General features: G+C 56.9%; 3 protein-coding genes across 4 annotated transcripts; all 3 read left to right on the top strand.

Moving 5' to 3' along the window:
- The first annotated feature begins 68 nt into the window (after positions 1-68).
- Positions 69-3736, top strand: SLC39A7 (solute carrier family 39 member 7). Its single transcript, XM_032410049.1, has 8 exons — positions 69-226; positions 536-950; positions 1041-1209; positions 1372-1425; positions 1558-1722; positions 1869-2009; positions 2209-2405; positions 2849-3736. The coding sequence occupies exons 1-8, from the start codon at positions 69-71 to the stop codon at positions 3119-3121; spliced, it is 1572 nt and encodes a 523-aa protein (XP_032265940.1). The 3' UTR covers positions 3122-3736.
- A 202-nt stretch (positions 3737-3938) lies between these two features.
- On the top strand, positions 3939-6155 carry HSD17B8 (hydroxysteroid 17-beta dehydrogenase 8). 2 transcript variants are annotated; one of them, XM_032410200.1, is made up of 9 exons: positions 3939-4018; positions 4204-4421; positions 4521-4637; positions 4749-4841; positions 4944-5029; positions 5144-5228; positions 5439-5481; positions 5679-5753; positions 5943-6155. In XM_032410200.1, the coding sequence occupies exons 1-9, from the start codon at positions 3973-3975 to the stop codon at positions 5957-5959; spliced, it is 780 nt and encodes a 259-aa protein (XP_032266091.1). In that variant the 5' UTR covers positions 3939-3972; the 3' UTR covers positions 5960-6155. The 2 variants fall into 2 exon arrangements, with proteins under 2 accessions (XP_032266091.1, XP_032266092.1); XM_032410201.1 differs by lacking the exon at positions 4749-4841.
- A 1679-nt stretch (positions 6156-7834) lies between these two features.
- RING1 (ring finger protein 1) lies at positions 7835-11775 on the top strand. Its single transcript, XM_032410046.1, has 7 exons — positions 7835-7973; positions 8086-8225; positions 9003-9163; positions 9264-9479; positions 10200-10589; positions 10773-11046; positions 11347-11775. Exons 2-7 carry the CDS (start codon positions 8148-8150, stop codon positions 11446-11448), a joined length of 1221 nt encoding a protein of 406 aa, XP_032265937.1. The 5' UTR covers positions 7835-7973; positions 8086-8147; the 3' UTR covers positions 11449-11775.
- The last annotated feature ends 1932 nt before the right edge of the window (positions 11776-13707 follow it).

Raw genomic sequence — 13707 nt, 5'->3', positions numbered from 1 at the left:
AGGCGGTCTCCTCGGCCCTGTTAGCCGGCCTCGCCCAGCCTCCCCTCAAATAACCTCCACGCCCGCGCATGCGCGCCAGAGTAGGGCGTCTGGGCCGCCACCAGAGTGCCACCATATTGGTAAAGGTATCGGGACCGAGGTGGAACGGAACTTCCTGCTCTCGCGGGAGCCAGAGGCGGGACTGCCACGTCCGAGCAAACCGGGAAAGGAGAGGATCCCGAAGCCGGTGAGAATTCCCTGCTTTACCCTACCGTCCTTTCCAGGCCCTTTCCACTACTTAGTGGATCATAGAGACGAGGGCCCAGAGAGTCCGTAAAGTGGAGGATCAAAGCCTAGAGCGGTGGCCCGGGGGCCCTATATCCGGAAGGGGGTTTGAGATAAAGGGACCGGGTCTTGGGAACAATGTGGGTGGGGACAGCGGAATGGGGTAGCGGCCCATAGAAGTGGACGGAGGGCACGAACGGAGTAAAGCTGACCCCTCATAGGTGTAGAGTTGAGGGTCAAGTGGAGTCACTGTCTCTGTCCCTCTGGTCAGCGCGATGGCCAGAGGCCTGGGGGCCCCCCACTGGGTGGCCGTGGGACTGCTGACCTGGGCGGCCTTGGGGCTGCTAGTGGCCGGACACGGGGGTGATGGCGACCTGCACGAGGACCTGCACGAGGACTTCCATGGCCACAGCCACAGGCGCTCACATGAGGATTTCCACCATGGACACAGTCATGCTCCTGGCCATGGCCACACTCACGAGAGCATCTGGCACGGGCATACCCACGGTCACGAACATGGACATTCACATGAGGATTTGCACCATGGCCATAGCCATGGCCAATCACATGAGAGCCTCTACCACAGAGGACATGGACATGACCATGAGCACAGCCATGGAGGCTATGGGGAGTCTGGGGCTCCAGGCATCAAGCAGGACCTGGACACTGTCACTCTCTGGGCTTATGTGAGTCCCCAAGGGATGGGGGAGAGAGGGGCCGGTTCTGGATTTTTGGGAAACCCCGCACCACTTGACCCCTGACTCTCTCCTCACCAGGCACTGGGGGCCACCGTTCTGATCTCTGCAGCTCCATTTTTTGTCCTCTTCCTTATCCCTGTGGAATCAAACTCCCCCCGGCACCGCTCTCTGCTCCAGATCTTGCTCAGTTTTGCTTCGGGTGGGCTCTTGGGAGATGCCTTTCTGCACCTCATCCCTCACGCCCTGGGTAAGTGATCTTTGGCCATTACTGCAAATCTTAATATATTTTATTCTTTGGGCAAAAGGGTTCTTTTCCCCTTTGTCATCCCTGACTTTCCAATATCCCCCCAAATGCATGCCACTTGGGCAGGGTAGTTTCTCATTTGACCTTTTCTCTCCCTTTCTCTAGAACCTCATTCTCACCACCCTCTGGAGCAGCCTGGGCATGGACACTCTCACAGTGGTAAAGAGGGAATGGATGGAGATGTGTTGGGATGTTGGGGAAGGTCTTTCTCTTCCTATTCTCCTCCTGTACTTGGGGAAAAGGAGTCTCGAATCCACATCTCCCTCAATGTCTCAATGTCTCTATTTCCAGGCCAGGGCCCCATTCTGTCTGTGGGACTGTGGGTCCTCAGTGGAATTGTTGCTTTTCTTGTGGTGGAGAAATTTGTGAGACATGTGAAAGGCGGACATGGACACAGTCATGGACATGGACAAACTCATGGTCACACACAGGGAAGTCATGGGCATGGAAAACAGGGTAAGTCCAGGAACAACTTTCCTTAAGAAGCACCTTGCCTGCCTCAGAATCCCTTCATCCTATGGCTCTTAGGTGGAAGGGGACTTCTCTTTTGAGGACATTTTTGGAGATCTCTGTTCTCCGCTTTTACTAACTTCTTCCCTCAGAGCGTACTTCAAAGGAGAAACAGAGCTCAGAGGAGGAAGAAAAGGAAGCAGGTGGGTCTCGGAAGAGGAGAGGAGGAAGCACAGGGCTCAAAGATGGGCCAGTGAGACCTCAGAATTCTGGAGAAGAAAAAACAGGTTCAGGTGAGGGCCAGAGTTATTGATAAACGTGGGCAAGGGATATCATGTTTCACATGGAATGTGCACTGTGGGTAATGGCAGGTGTCTGGGAAACATGAAGGGGCTGGGTGTGAAGTGATCTCTGGGGAGAGATGTGATAAGGGCTGACCAGGGCTGGAATTAGGGGTGATAATCAATTTGTCTTCCTTTCCACTTGTACAAGACCTACGTGTATCAGGGTACCTGAATCTGGCTGCTGACCTGGCACACAACTTCACAGATGGTCTGGCCATTGGTGCTTCATTTAGAGGAGGTCGGGGGCTAGGGATCCTGACCACAATGACCGTCCTGCTACACGAAGTACCCCATGAAGTCGGGGACTTTGCCATCCTGGTTCAGTCTGGGTGCAGCAAAAAGCAGGTTGGTGATGCTGTGCATCAGACATGATTGTCTCAAACTCTTTACCTCCTGTTCACCCACCCAAAACCCATGATCACCTCTCATTAGTTCCAAACAGGCTGTACTGTTACGAACAACAAATCCTCCAGAAATGAGGGGGAAGAAATTCTGTTTCTTTGTCCTGTGGCTGAGTATTTCTTCAACTATGGTCCACAAACCATCTGAATGGTTTATGAGGGTCTTTCGCCCTGACCTACTCAATCAGAAGGCCTGTAGGAAGGACCTCTTTGATATTTTAAGATTTTCCAGACAGTGTCTATTCTAGATCCTCCTCTTTTTGACTTAGTCTTTAGTTCCCAAAGACATGCACTCTGCCCATATATACCTATACCCCACCAGACGTGCCTAACAGCTGATCATCTTTAGATGTTGCTGAGTACCTTTCTGTCTTTTCTGCCCACCAGGCGATGCGTCTACAACTACTGACAGCAATAGGGGCACTGGCAGGCACAGCCTGTGCCCTCCTAACTGAAGGAGGGGCAGTGGGCAGTGAAGTTGCAGGTGGTACAGGTCCTGGCTGGATTCTGCCATTCACTGCAGGTGGCTTTATCTACGTAGCAACGGTGTCCGTGTTGCCTGAGCTGTTGAGGGAGGCATCACCACTGCAGTCACTTCTGGAGGTGCTGGGGCTGCTGGGGGGAGTTGTCATGATGGTGCTGATAGCCCACCTCGAGTGAGAGGTGGGGTAAACCGCCCCCACCCCAGCCCCAAACCTCTAGCCTCTTAAGTCCTCCAGGTCAAGGATCTGTGGAGGTTGGGGGTCCTGGCCAGAGACATCTGCCAAAGGAAGTTGTATCCTAGGGAAGTGGTGACTTTGGCATTAGGGCCATCAAGACTTTGCAGTCTTACAGGAGCTGCAGAAGTGAGAGTGAGAAGTCAGAGGGACCATAGTGTTAGTCATGTGCTGACCATGTTGTTGGGTTTGGGGGCTAAATGGGGCCATGAAGAAGGCTGGAAAAGAGAGGGGTTGATGACAGCCTATGCCGTGTACCCTACCCAACCTGTTTTCAGAGGACCAAGCTACCACACACAGGTTTCTTCCAAGGTCTGCCTCCCCTTCCCACCTGTTGGTGGAAGCTTCAGGGAAGACCAGAGCCCTGGACAGAGGGGGTAGCAGGAAGAGCTGGGGATGTACATCAATTAAACATCAATCGTGTGTCCTGATTTGGGAGTGATTGGGGGAGGAGGTGGGTTGCTAATCTCCTGGCCTGATTTTTTTTCTATTCTTTTGATATCACTGTTTGAATCGAGGGGTAGGGGTGGTGACCGGAAATAAAGTCCTCGGATCTTCCGCCCCACACGCGGTCTTTGTCTTTTTTGGAAGAATGGGGGCCCCTCATCTCCCCACTCCCCAGGCCCCCAAGTGGTGGTGACTGACCACGCCCCTACAGTGGGAGGTCAGCCTGCGCTGGTGGCCGCAGATGGCCCAACGCTGGCCTGGCTTAGATTGGCGCGGCTTTGCTCTTGCCACGCCCCCTCTGCGCTGGGATTGGCTCAGTGCTGGGTGCCCGCCCACCCGCGGCCGGACATGGCGTCTCAGCTCAGGCTCCGCTCCGCGCTGGCGCTGGTCACAGGTTGAGGGGATGCCCTCCCCAGGCGGGTTGGGGTGCCGGAGTGTTGTCGGGGGCGCGCCTTCGGCGTCTACAGGCGCTGTGACCCCTGGCCCCCGGTCCAAATTTTACTAACTTTGCGCCCTGTTGACCTCTGACCCCTGCCCACTCCCCTTTTTCCCTCTCCTGCGTGTTCTCTCCCATCTCAGGCGCGGGTGGCGGCATCGGCCGGGCCGTCAGTGTGCGCCTAGCCAGAGAGGGGGCCACCGTGGCCGCTTGCGACCTGGACAAGGCGGCGGCATGCAAGACGGTGTGGCTGCTGGGCGGGCAGGGGAGCGAGGAGGTGGCGCCCGGCGGGGCCCACGCCGCCTTCCAGGCTGACGTGTCTGAGTCCGGGGCGGTCAGGCGCCTGCTGGAACAAGTACAGGTGAACGCGACAGGACCTCGCCCTCTTTTAAAGAGCCGACATTGCCTCCATTGCCCGGGCTCTACTTGGGTTTTGGTGTGTAACCGCCCACTTCCATAGGCCTGCTTTTCTCGCCCGCCATCTGTCGTCGTGTCCTGTGCGGGGATCACCAGGGATGAGGTTCTGCTCCGCATGTCTGAGGATGACTGGGACAAAGTCATCGCTGTCAATCTCAAGGTGGCGACCTCTGAACCTGTGACTTCTGGTTCCTCCAGCCTGGGGGAGGGAGCTGGAAGAAGACTGTCACCCCAGCTGATCCTTTCTGCCTTGTTACTCTTTCCTCATTAGGGCATCTTTCTAGTCACTCAGGCTGCAGCCCAAGCCCTGGTGTCCAGTGGTTGCCATGGGTCCATCATCAACATCAGTAGCATCATAGGGAAGGTCAGACTGAGTTGGGATGAGGTCAGCCAGCTAGTTGGGCATAGATCAGAGAGCCCCTCCTTGGGACTCCTGACTCATCCCAAATCTCTGACCCACCTATAGGTGGGGAACATGGGACAGACAAACTACGCAGCATCCAAGGCTGGAGTGATTGGGCTGACCCAGACGGCAGCTCGGGAGCTTGGACGGTTGGTCAGACACCCCTGGGAGTACAGAGGGATTTGCTGAGGCATGCGGGAGGTCTGGGGGGCAGGTCAGTGCTCAGTCCTCTCCAGAGTCAGCAGCCACTTTCCGTTCCACAGACATGGGATCCGCTGTAACTCTGTCCTCCCAGGGTTCATTACAACACCCATGACACAGAAAGTGCCACAGAAAGTGCTGGACAAGGTAGGAGGCTGTGGGTAGAGGGCAGAGGGCAGAATCGTTCAGATACCCAATCTCTCTGGGCTTCAGAGAGAATCTGGGCACAGGGCCTGGCAAATAGTAGATATTCAGTAAGTGTACAAGGAATGAAGACAAAAGGGTCACAGACTCAACCTACAAAAAAAAAAAAAAAATCCATAAAAGAAACTTTCACCCACTTATATTTTCTTACAGGTGATTGGAATGATCCCAGTGGGACATATGGGGGATCCTGAGGGTGAGCACTGAATGAGGAGGAGGCCCTAGGGAGGGGGCCTGAATGAAGAGATCCCAATGTTTGTCGTATCTGAGAGGATTTCACTAGGATTGGTGGTTGGAGTGTGTGTGTTGGTGGGGAGGGGTTCTGGTGGGAGGTGATGACTTTGGGTCCATGAGAGTGAGTAGGATTCTGCCTTCTCCCCGCCATTCCCATAGATGTGGCAGATGTGGTTGCATTCTTGGCATCTGAAGACAGTGGATACATCACAGGGGCCTCAGTGGAAGTCACTGGTATGAGGCCATCATGGGGAGGGAGAGGGCAGAGAAGTGGAACCCAGGTGATAAGAAAAAGCAAGTGAAGGGAGTCTGGAGCCACTGAGGGAAGAGCAGAAGTTCCCATAGGCGAGGGACCGAAGTGGGCGCCCCCCAGCCCATTTGTCTCCACCTATGCATCTATCCAAATGTTTCTGCCCCTCCCAGGAGGTCTTTTCATGTAACTGCCTCACGGACCCTGGACTCTGCTCACTCCCCCACCACTCCACCCGGCCTCCTGCTGATGAGGACTCTGAGTTCCCAGGCTACAAAAGGGGTGGCAGTGTATGGCTCTGGAATGCTGAATATGGGAGGCAGGGGTGCTTGTGACCCTAATAAATTCCAAATCCTCTTCCCTGCCACCTCCGGTTCTTCTTGTGTCTAAGCCCTCAGACCCTTCCCCACCTCCCCCTCCTTTCCCTTTCCCGAAGGATTGTTCCCTTTCACTGCCTGGTCTCCCAGGGCAACCCCCGCCGCCGGGTATGAGAGGAGAGAGTGTGTGTCACTGTGTATGCGTGACATTCTGGGTCTTTTTAGAGGGAGGGGGTCTCTGCCCCACCCCCTTCCCCTGGTCCTGCAGCCCCAATCCCCTCCCCCCAATTCCCTGGGTCCTTGTGGTCCCCAAGGGTGGTTTGTTCATGGCCCCATCCTGGTGTCCAGTCTGGCCTTGGGAGGGGGTCTTGGAACAGGTGGCCCTCCCCCACCCCTCTCCCTTCTCTGAGTCCCCCCCCCCTTTCTCTCCACCTTACAATAGCTGCAGCCGGCCTGGGGTCGGGTGGGGGGGGGGATTAGGGGAGGGGGCCAGGATTAGGGGAATGGACCAGCCGATGAAAGGGGCTGGAGGAGAGCAGAAGGGAGGGGGCTGGGAGGAGGAGGAGGAAGGGGAGGGGGTCCGCGCTAATCGACTCTGGAGCCCACATAAGGACTGGCCACGGACTGAAGGAGAGGACAGGGAAGTAGGGGGGAACTGGGGGAGGGGGCGAGGGGACCCATTGCTGCCTTGTCCCAGAAACAGGCTACCCCCTGGCAGCTGCAGCCCAAGTCCGGGAACCCCAGCTCAGGCTGGAGGAGACAGGACGCCCACCATGGTCTCTTTCCACCCACCCCCCACCCCCCGCCCCGAATCTCATCCCCTGCCCTCAATGGGGATCGCTCTGCCCCGTCCTCTTCTCTTTCCTCCCCATCCCCTTCCTTTACTGGAAAGTCCTGGAGGAGGCTCCTGCCCGCTTCCCACTCCAGACATTCTGCCCCTTGTGCCCCCACCCACCCACACACGCACACCCCCTCCCCTATAGGGGCCCCATCTTGTGTGTGTGTCCCTGCTTCCGCGTGGTGTCTCCATTCCCCCGTTCCTCCCGTGCGCCTCCCTCCCCCGCCCCGGGCCGCGGCTCCTGATTGTCCAAACGCAATTCTCGAGTCTATGGCTCTGGCCGAGAGTTGAGTCTGGACGTCCCGAGCCGCCGCCCCCAAACCTCGAGGGGAGAGCAGGTCGGAGGGTCTAGGGAGAGCCAAAGCGGAGGGTGGAGCAAGTCCCCAGGGTAGTAAGGGGAATCCCGGGCTCATCCGGATTTAGTTGCATTCACAGGACTGGAGGACTGAAGCGGCCGAGGATCCTTTGCAGCCTTACCCCCTCCCCTCCCCGGAATGCCGGGCTGAGGTTACGGAGAAGAAGTTGTGGGGAGGGGGGCAGCTGTTCCCCAGAGCCACTAGGGGACGCGGAGTGGGGGAGGTGGCCCCTTTTCCAACCCTTCTGTCCCCTCCCGGGGTCCAAGAGATCCCAGGCCCCGCCCTCCGGAGCGGAGGCCCCGGGTGGGGACCTCGGGAAGGGAACGGTGGCTAAGGTTGGCAGCGCGACGGTGCCGGCCCGGGGACTGAGACCGGGTCCCCAAGTAGCTCGGGACTCCGGGGACGCCGGCTCTACACGCGAAGCGGGCGCGTCCCGAGGGCGGGGTACCCGGGCGCCCACGTCGCGTCCCACCCGAGCCCCGAGTGGCGGGTGACGTCTCCGCTGGCGGGGGTGGGGGGGGTGTAGTGGAGGGACAGGCGGAAGTGACGTAGGGCCCCAGCGCCCGGGCCATGGCGGCGGCGGCGGCGGGAGCTGCTGTCTGAGCAGCGGCTGCGGACCGAGCGAACTGGAGCTGGGAGCCCGGGCCCAGGGAGAGGCGCTGCGGCAACCGGGGCGCGGACGGCTGGAGCCGGGTGAGGGGCAGCGCGGCGCGGGGAGGAGGGGGGTGGGGGGAGCCACCGGAGGGGCGGGGTCTGCGCGAGGGCGGCCCCCCTAACACCCCTTCCCCCTTCCCCCTCTCCCCAGCCTATCTCTCCTCCTCCTCCACCGCTGCGGAACCCTAGTGGGGGGGTCTGTGCCCGGTCACCATGACGACGCCGGCGAATGCCCAGAATGCAAGCAAAACGTGGGAACTGAGTCTGTATGAGCTCCACCGGACCCCGCAGGTGACAGGGACTCTCCCTTCACAGCTTACTCCCTTTCCCCAAACCTTTCAATCCACTGACCCCATCCCACAGCCTCTTTGCCATTTTTTGCCCTGTTCTGCGGACCCTGCCCGATGTCAGACTCCCTTGGTCCTACCTTTGAATCATCTTAATCTTTTCCAAGCACTTCACATTTATCTCATTTAATCCTCACATCAGCTAGTGCCACAGACGGGCAAGTATGATTGCCTTCATCTGAAAGATAGTAAACAGACAGAAATTACCTTCACTGTTCCTCAGCTCAGTGTCATAAGTCAGTGCATATGAGACTCTCCTCCCAAGTTTATTAAAAATGGAGCCTCTCGGCCTTCCCCCAACCCCAACATTTTGGTACAATAATGAGATGGGGCCCCAGAATCTGCGGCTTAAGCAAGTACCCTAGGGGATTCTGATATAGGTCGAACCTGGACCACACTTTAAGAAATTCTGTTGAAAAAGTCCTCCCCAAACTCCAAATCTGTGCCACCCCCACTCCCAGACCTCTCGCCAAACCTCAAATCCTCCTGTTGCGAAGCTCCTACTTTTAGTTAATGGACACTAATCCTTTTTGTTTTCCATTCTCTCCAAGTCAAAGCTCCTCTCTCTCAGAATTACCATCTTCCTCAAGTGGCCAACATGGGGTACCCAGATTCTGCTATTTCACTGTATTTCTCAAAATTCCCATTCCATGGACTACTTATTTCTAAAACCCCTTTCCCCCCAACCCACTATCACGTTTCCACTCACTGATGCCTCCAGGAAGCCATCATGGATGGCACAGAGATTGCGGTTTCCCCTCGGTCACTGCATTCAGAACTCATGTGTCCCATCTGCCTGGACATGCTGAAGAATACAATGACCACCAAGGAGTGCCTCCACCGATTCTGCTCGGACTGTATTGTCACGGCCCTGCGGAGCGGGTAACAGGAGGGATGTGTTTGAGATGGGGTGAAGGGTACAGAGTTGGGGCCTCAATACCCTGGCAACTGACTGTTCATGGCCTCCTCTCTCCCACCCCAGGAACAAGGAGTGCCCTACCTGCCGCAAGAAGCTGGTATCCAAGCGGTCTCTGCGGCCAGACCCCAACTTTGATGCCCTGATCTCTAAGATCTATCCCAGCCGGGAGGAATACGAGGCCCACCAAGACCGGGTGCTCATCCGCCTCAGTCGCCTGCACAACCAGCAGGCACTGAGCTCCAGCATTGAGGAGGGGCTGCGCATGCAGGCCATGCACAGGTTTGGGCCTAGAGAGAGGCGGTAGCAGGGCTGGTGGGACAGATGCGTGGGTCAGACTCCTGGAGCTGTCTTCGCTGCCTGCCAGCTTCTGAGCCTTAGCACCCTAATAGCTAACCACAGCCTGATTGTTGAAGCCCGGAAGTCAGGGACATAAATTGCAACTTCTTAGTTAGCACTTGGCACTACCATTCTTAAGAAGAAAATGGCTCGCCCTCTAACTTTCTAGAAGTTAGAGCAGCGGAGTGATTGTGAGCATAAACTCTGGATTCACACCGCTGGGAATTAAATGACCTCCCAGGCCAGCATTGCTCAGTCTTTAATAGGAATCTAGATTACCTGAGGGTCTTGTTAAAAATGCAAATTCTATTTCAGTAGGTCTGGAGTTGGGCCTGAAATTCCGCATTTCTACAAACCTATGCTACTGGTTCTTGGAGTCCATGAGGAGAGTGGCAAGGGGCTATGATTGCAAACAAGTTATTTAACCTCTCTAAGCCTCAGTTTCCTCAACCATAAATAGAATATAATCACCTGCTTCTAGGATTTGTACTATGAGAGGCCAGCAGTGCAAAATACTTAGCCAGTGTGCTTAGCATGTAGTTAGTATTTAACAAATATTAGGTGTCATCAGTAAGATTTCCCTGATCTCTTGTTCTCTCATAAGTTTAAAGTCTAAACCCCTTATCCTTGGTGCTTTCTAACCTCAACCACTTGCTTCTACAGGGCCCAGCGTGTGAGGCGACCGATGCCCGGGTCAGATCAGACCACCACGATGAGTGGGGGGGAAGGAGAGCCTGGGGAGGGAGAGGGGGATGGAGAGGATGTGAGCTCAGACTCTGCCCCTGACTCTGCCCCAGGCCCTGCTCCCAAGCGACCCCGTGGTGGGGGCGCAGGGGGGAGCAGTGTAGGGACAGGGGGAGGTGGCACTGGTGGGGTGGGTGGGGGCGCCGGTTCTGAAGACTCTGGTGACCGGGGAGGGACCTTGGGAGGGGGAACCCTAGGCCCCCCAAGCCCTCCTGGGGCCCCCAGTCCCCCGGAGCCAGGTGGAGAAATTGAGCTCGTGTTCCGGCCCCACCCCCTGCTCGTGGAGAAGGGAGAATACTGCCAGACTAGGTGAGAGCCCTGTCTTTCCCCTGACCTCTGAGAAACCAGAGATCACATAGACTTCCATCAGAAGTGGGCTGCACCCAAACCCAGCAAGAAACCCTAACCCAGAGGCCCTGTTGGAAAGTCCCCTACTTCCCTTGGCCATTTAAGGCTTTCTGTGCCCTAAACCTGCCCTCTTTCCCACTTCAGGTACGTGAAGACAACTGGGAATGCCACAGTGGACCATCTTTCCAAGTACTTGGCCCTGCGCATTGCCCTTGAGCGGAGGCAGCAGCAGGAGGCTGGGGAGCCAGGAGGGCCTGGAGGGGGCGCCTCTGATGCCGGGGGACCTGATGGGGGTGGTGGGGAGGGTGGGGGTACCGGAGGAGGTGACGGCCCTGAGGAGCCTGCCTTGCCCAGTCTGGAAGGTGTCAGCGAAAAGCAGTACACCATCTACATCGCCCCTGGGGGCGGAGCTTTCACGGTGAGCGCCTCTGAGGGCAGGGCTGTAAGGGGAGAGAGGGGAGGGTGGCCTGGGGCCACACAGAACCCGGGATCCTGACCTTCTAACTGGCCCACCTTCCTTTCTCCCTCTGCATCTCCCACCTCTGTCTCCTCCCCCATCACTCCCTATGCCCCTGCTTTGCCTTGCCCCATCTCTTTTATTAACTCTTTTTTCTTTCTTCCTCCCTTGGTCACTTTCTGTCTTATTCAAATCCTTTACCACCTTCTCCAACTTTCTTTTTTTCTTACCCTGCCTGTCTCTCTTCCACCCCCTCTGTAGACACTGAATGGCTCGCTGACCCTGGAACTGGTGAATGAGAAGTTCTGGAAGGTATCCCGGCCACTGGAGCTCTGCTATGCCCCCACCAAGGATCCAAAGTGACCCCACAAGGGGACAGCCAGAGGATGGGGACCATGGGGTGTCTCTGTGTCCTGGTCCACCACCCCCAGCTTCTTTGTCCCCCAGTGCCCCCCCCCCAACCCAGCCAGCCAGCAAGCGGACACAAATGAGGACAAGTGGCTTTTATACAAAGTATCTATATCAGATTCTTCTATATTGTACAGAGCGGGGCATGCGCCCCCATCTACTGCCTTTTCTATTGCCCCCCCCCAACCTCCCGTCTATACAAGATGTTGGGGAAGGTGAAGAACCCTCTCCTTCATGCCCTCCTACCAACAACAACAAATTTGCTTCTTTTCTTCTTTGAAACCTGCAGTTCTGTGTCTCTGTTTATCAGGGGTGTGCTAGAAGGGGAAAAACAAACAAAAAGATTGGGGAGACAAGCCTGGAAACCATGTGGAAATCAGCCTTGGAAATGGGGGGGGGGATGTCAAAGGTTATTCACGGTGTGTGAATCCCAATTTTCTGAACCCCAAGTCAACAAATACGTATGAAAATAGTGGGGAACGATCTGTGAAACTGGAAGAGACAGAGTGAAGAGCTGCGCAGCATGTCAAGTCAGATCTCAAACCTGCCCCCTAAAACCTGAATCGCCCAGCCTGAAATCCAGGGTTTCAACATCAAAGGGAAAGTAGGAAAGTGACTCGAGAGAGTAAGGCACGTTTGTAGATGCCAACGGGACCGTGATGTTTGGCAGCAGAGTAATTCCTCATCACTGCAAGAAGCTGGTTTCCATAGCTGGAAAGACAAGAGGGAGGGAGGTGGAGAGGGCTGCGAGCACCTCCCGGCTGGACATCCCGGCCGCCTCCCAGAGAAGGCGGGGAGGGCCAGGGACTACAGTTCCCAGGAGTGCGCGAGCCGGTGCCCGCCGAGCCGCGGGCTGAGTGGAGGGAGGGCCGCACGGGAGCTGTAGTTCCGTTCCTGGTCGGGCTGCGGCCGAGAGCAGAGGGGTGGGGGCCTCAAGTGAAGCGGTCGCTGGCCCCCGGCCTCGAGTTGCGCGGGCGGGGCTGGGCCCCAAGCCGGGTCCAGGGTACAGGGGTGCCCGGCTGCGCGCCGTGTCCCGTGCAGTGCCGGGGTCGGGGAGGAGGACTCGCCTCACCCGGAGTAACTGATGCTCCCTCTACCCCCCCCCTTCAGCCTCTCTGCCCCTCACTTCCTGTTTCCGTTGCCCTTCGCGCCCCCACCCCGATCCGCCCTAAATTCCTGCGGCTTGCTCAGTTCTCTGCCCCGCTGGCAGAGGAGTCAGCCTCTTGGTGTGATCCACAGACCCGAGGGCACCCCACCCCACGCTTGGGATTTCTCGGTTTTTCCCCTGATCCCTAGTACCTTCAATACCGACTTCAGGGGCACCTTCCCACCCAGGCAAGTCCCACAGACCTGGCGGCCTGGAGCTCACCCCCAGAGCCCTCTTGCCCTGCAGAAATAGACAACACCCACTTCACCCTTGCAGGAGCCCCCTTTCTATACCCGCTCCCCAGAACCCTTGATCCTGGCTCCCCTCCTTTCCAACCCCAGGTATCCAGCGGCTGCGGCGCTCCCGGGACTTTGGGGCGGGAGGAAGGTGGGCGTTGCTCCCGGAGTTTCAAAAGAGAGAGAAACAGACGCGGAGGAGTCGGGAAGGAGACCGAGGTGGGAACTGGAGAGTACGGAATGAACCCGGCTTCTCTTCTGGTTCCAGGGGCTGCCGGGAGCGTCACCCCCTCACTTTCTTCATTCTCTCCAGGCCTGACCGACCCGCAGCCTCTCTGTCTACGTTCCCCGCCCTGTCCCTTAACCCTGGAACAGCCAGCGGCCCCTGGTACCCGTATCTCCCCTCCTATGGCCCGTCTCTCCCTCCTCGGCTCCCCAGTCAACACCACCCCACCCTCCCCTCCTCTCCACTTCTCACATTTCTGCCGCTGTCCCCTCTCTGCTGCCTACATGACTGAACTTCGAAGATAAACAGGCGTTTATTTCGGTGACATCATGTGGGAGACATACCAAACTGTACCAAACTGTTGCCCTAGGCGTCTCCCTTACCCGCGCAGGAAGGAAAAATAACTACCCTCCTTGACCAGGTGTTCTCCTTCCCTAGTGCTGGGAGAAGGAGGTGTTGTGGGATGGGGAGCAGCTCAGATTCTGTTGCACCGGGAGCTTCCCTGGGTTAGTTGCCCAAATCCTTCAGTCTCCTGTCAATTAAGCCCGCAGATATAGGTTAGACAAAGCAGGAGATACAAAGTATACAAAAAAGAACTTGACTAT

Source organism: Phoca vitulina, unplaced genomic scaffold (genome assembly GCF_004348235.1).
Source record: "Phoca vitulina isolate PV1807 unplaced genomic scaffold, GSC_HSeal_1.0 scaffold11, whole genome shotgun sequence".
Taxonomy (NCBI): Eukaryota; Metazoa; Chordata; class Mammalia; order Carnivora; family Phocidae; genus Phoca; species Phoca vitulina.
Note: the sequence above shows the minus strand (reverse complement) of the source record. Positions and strands in the feature narration are given on the sequence as shown.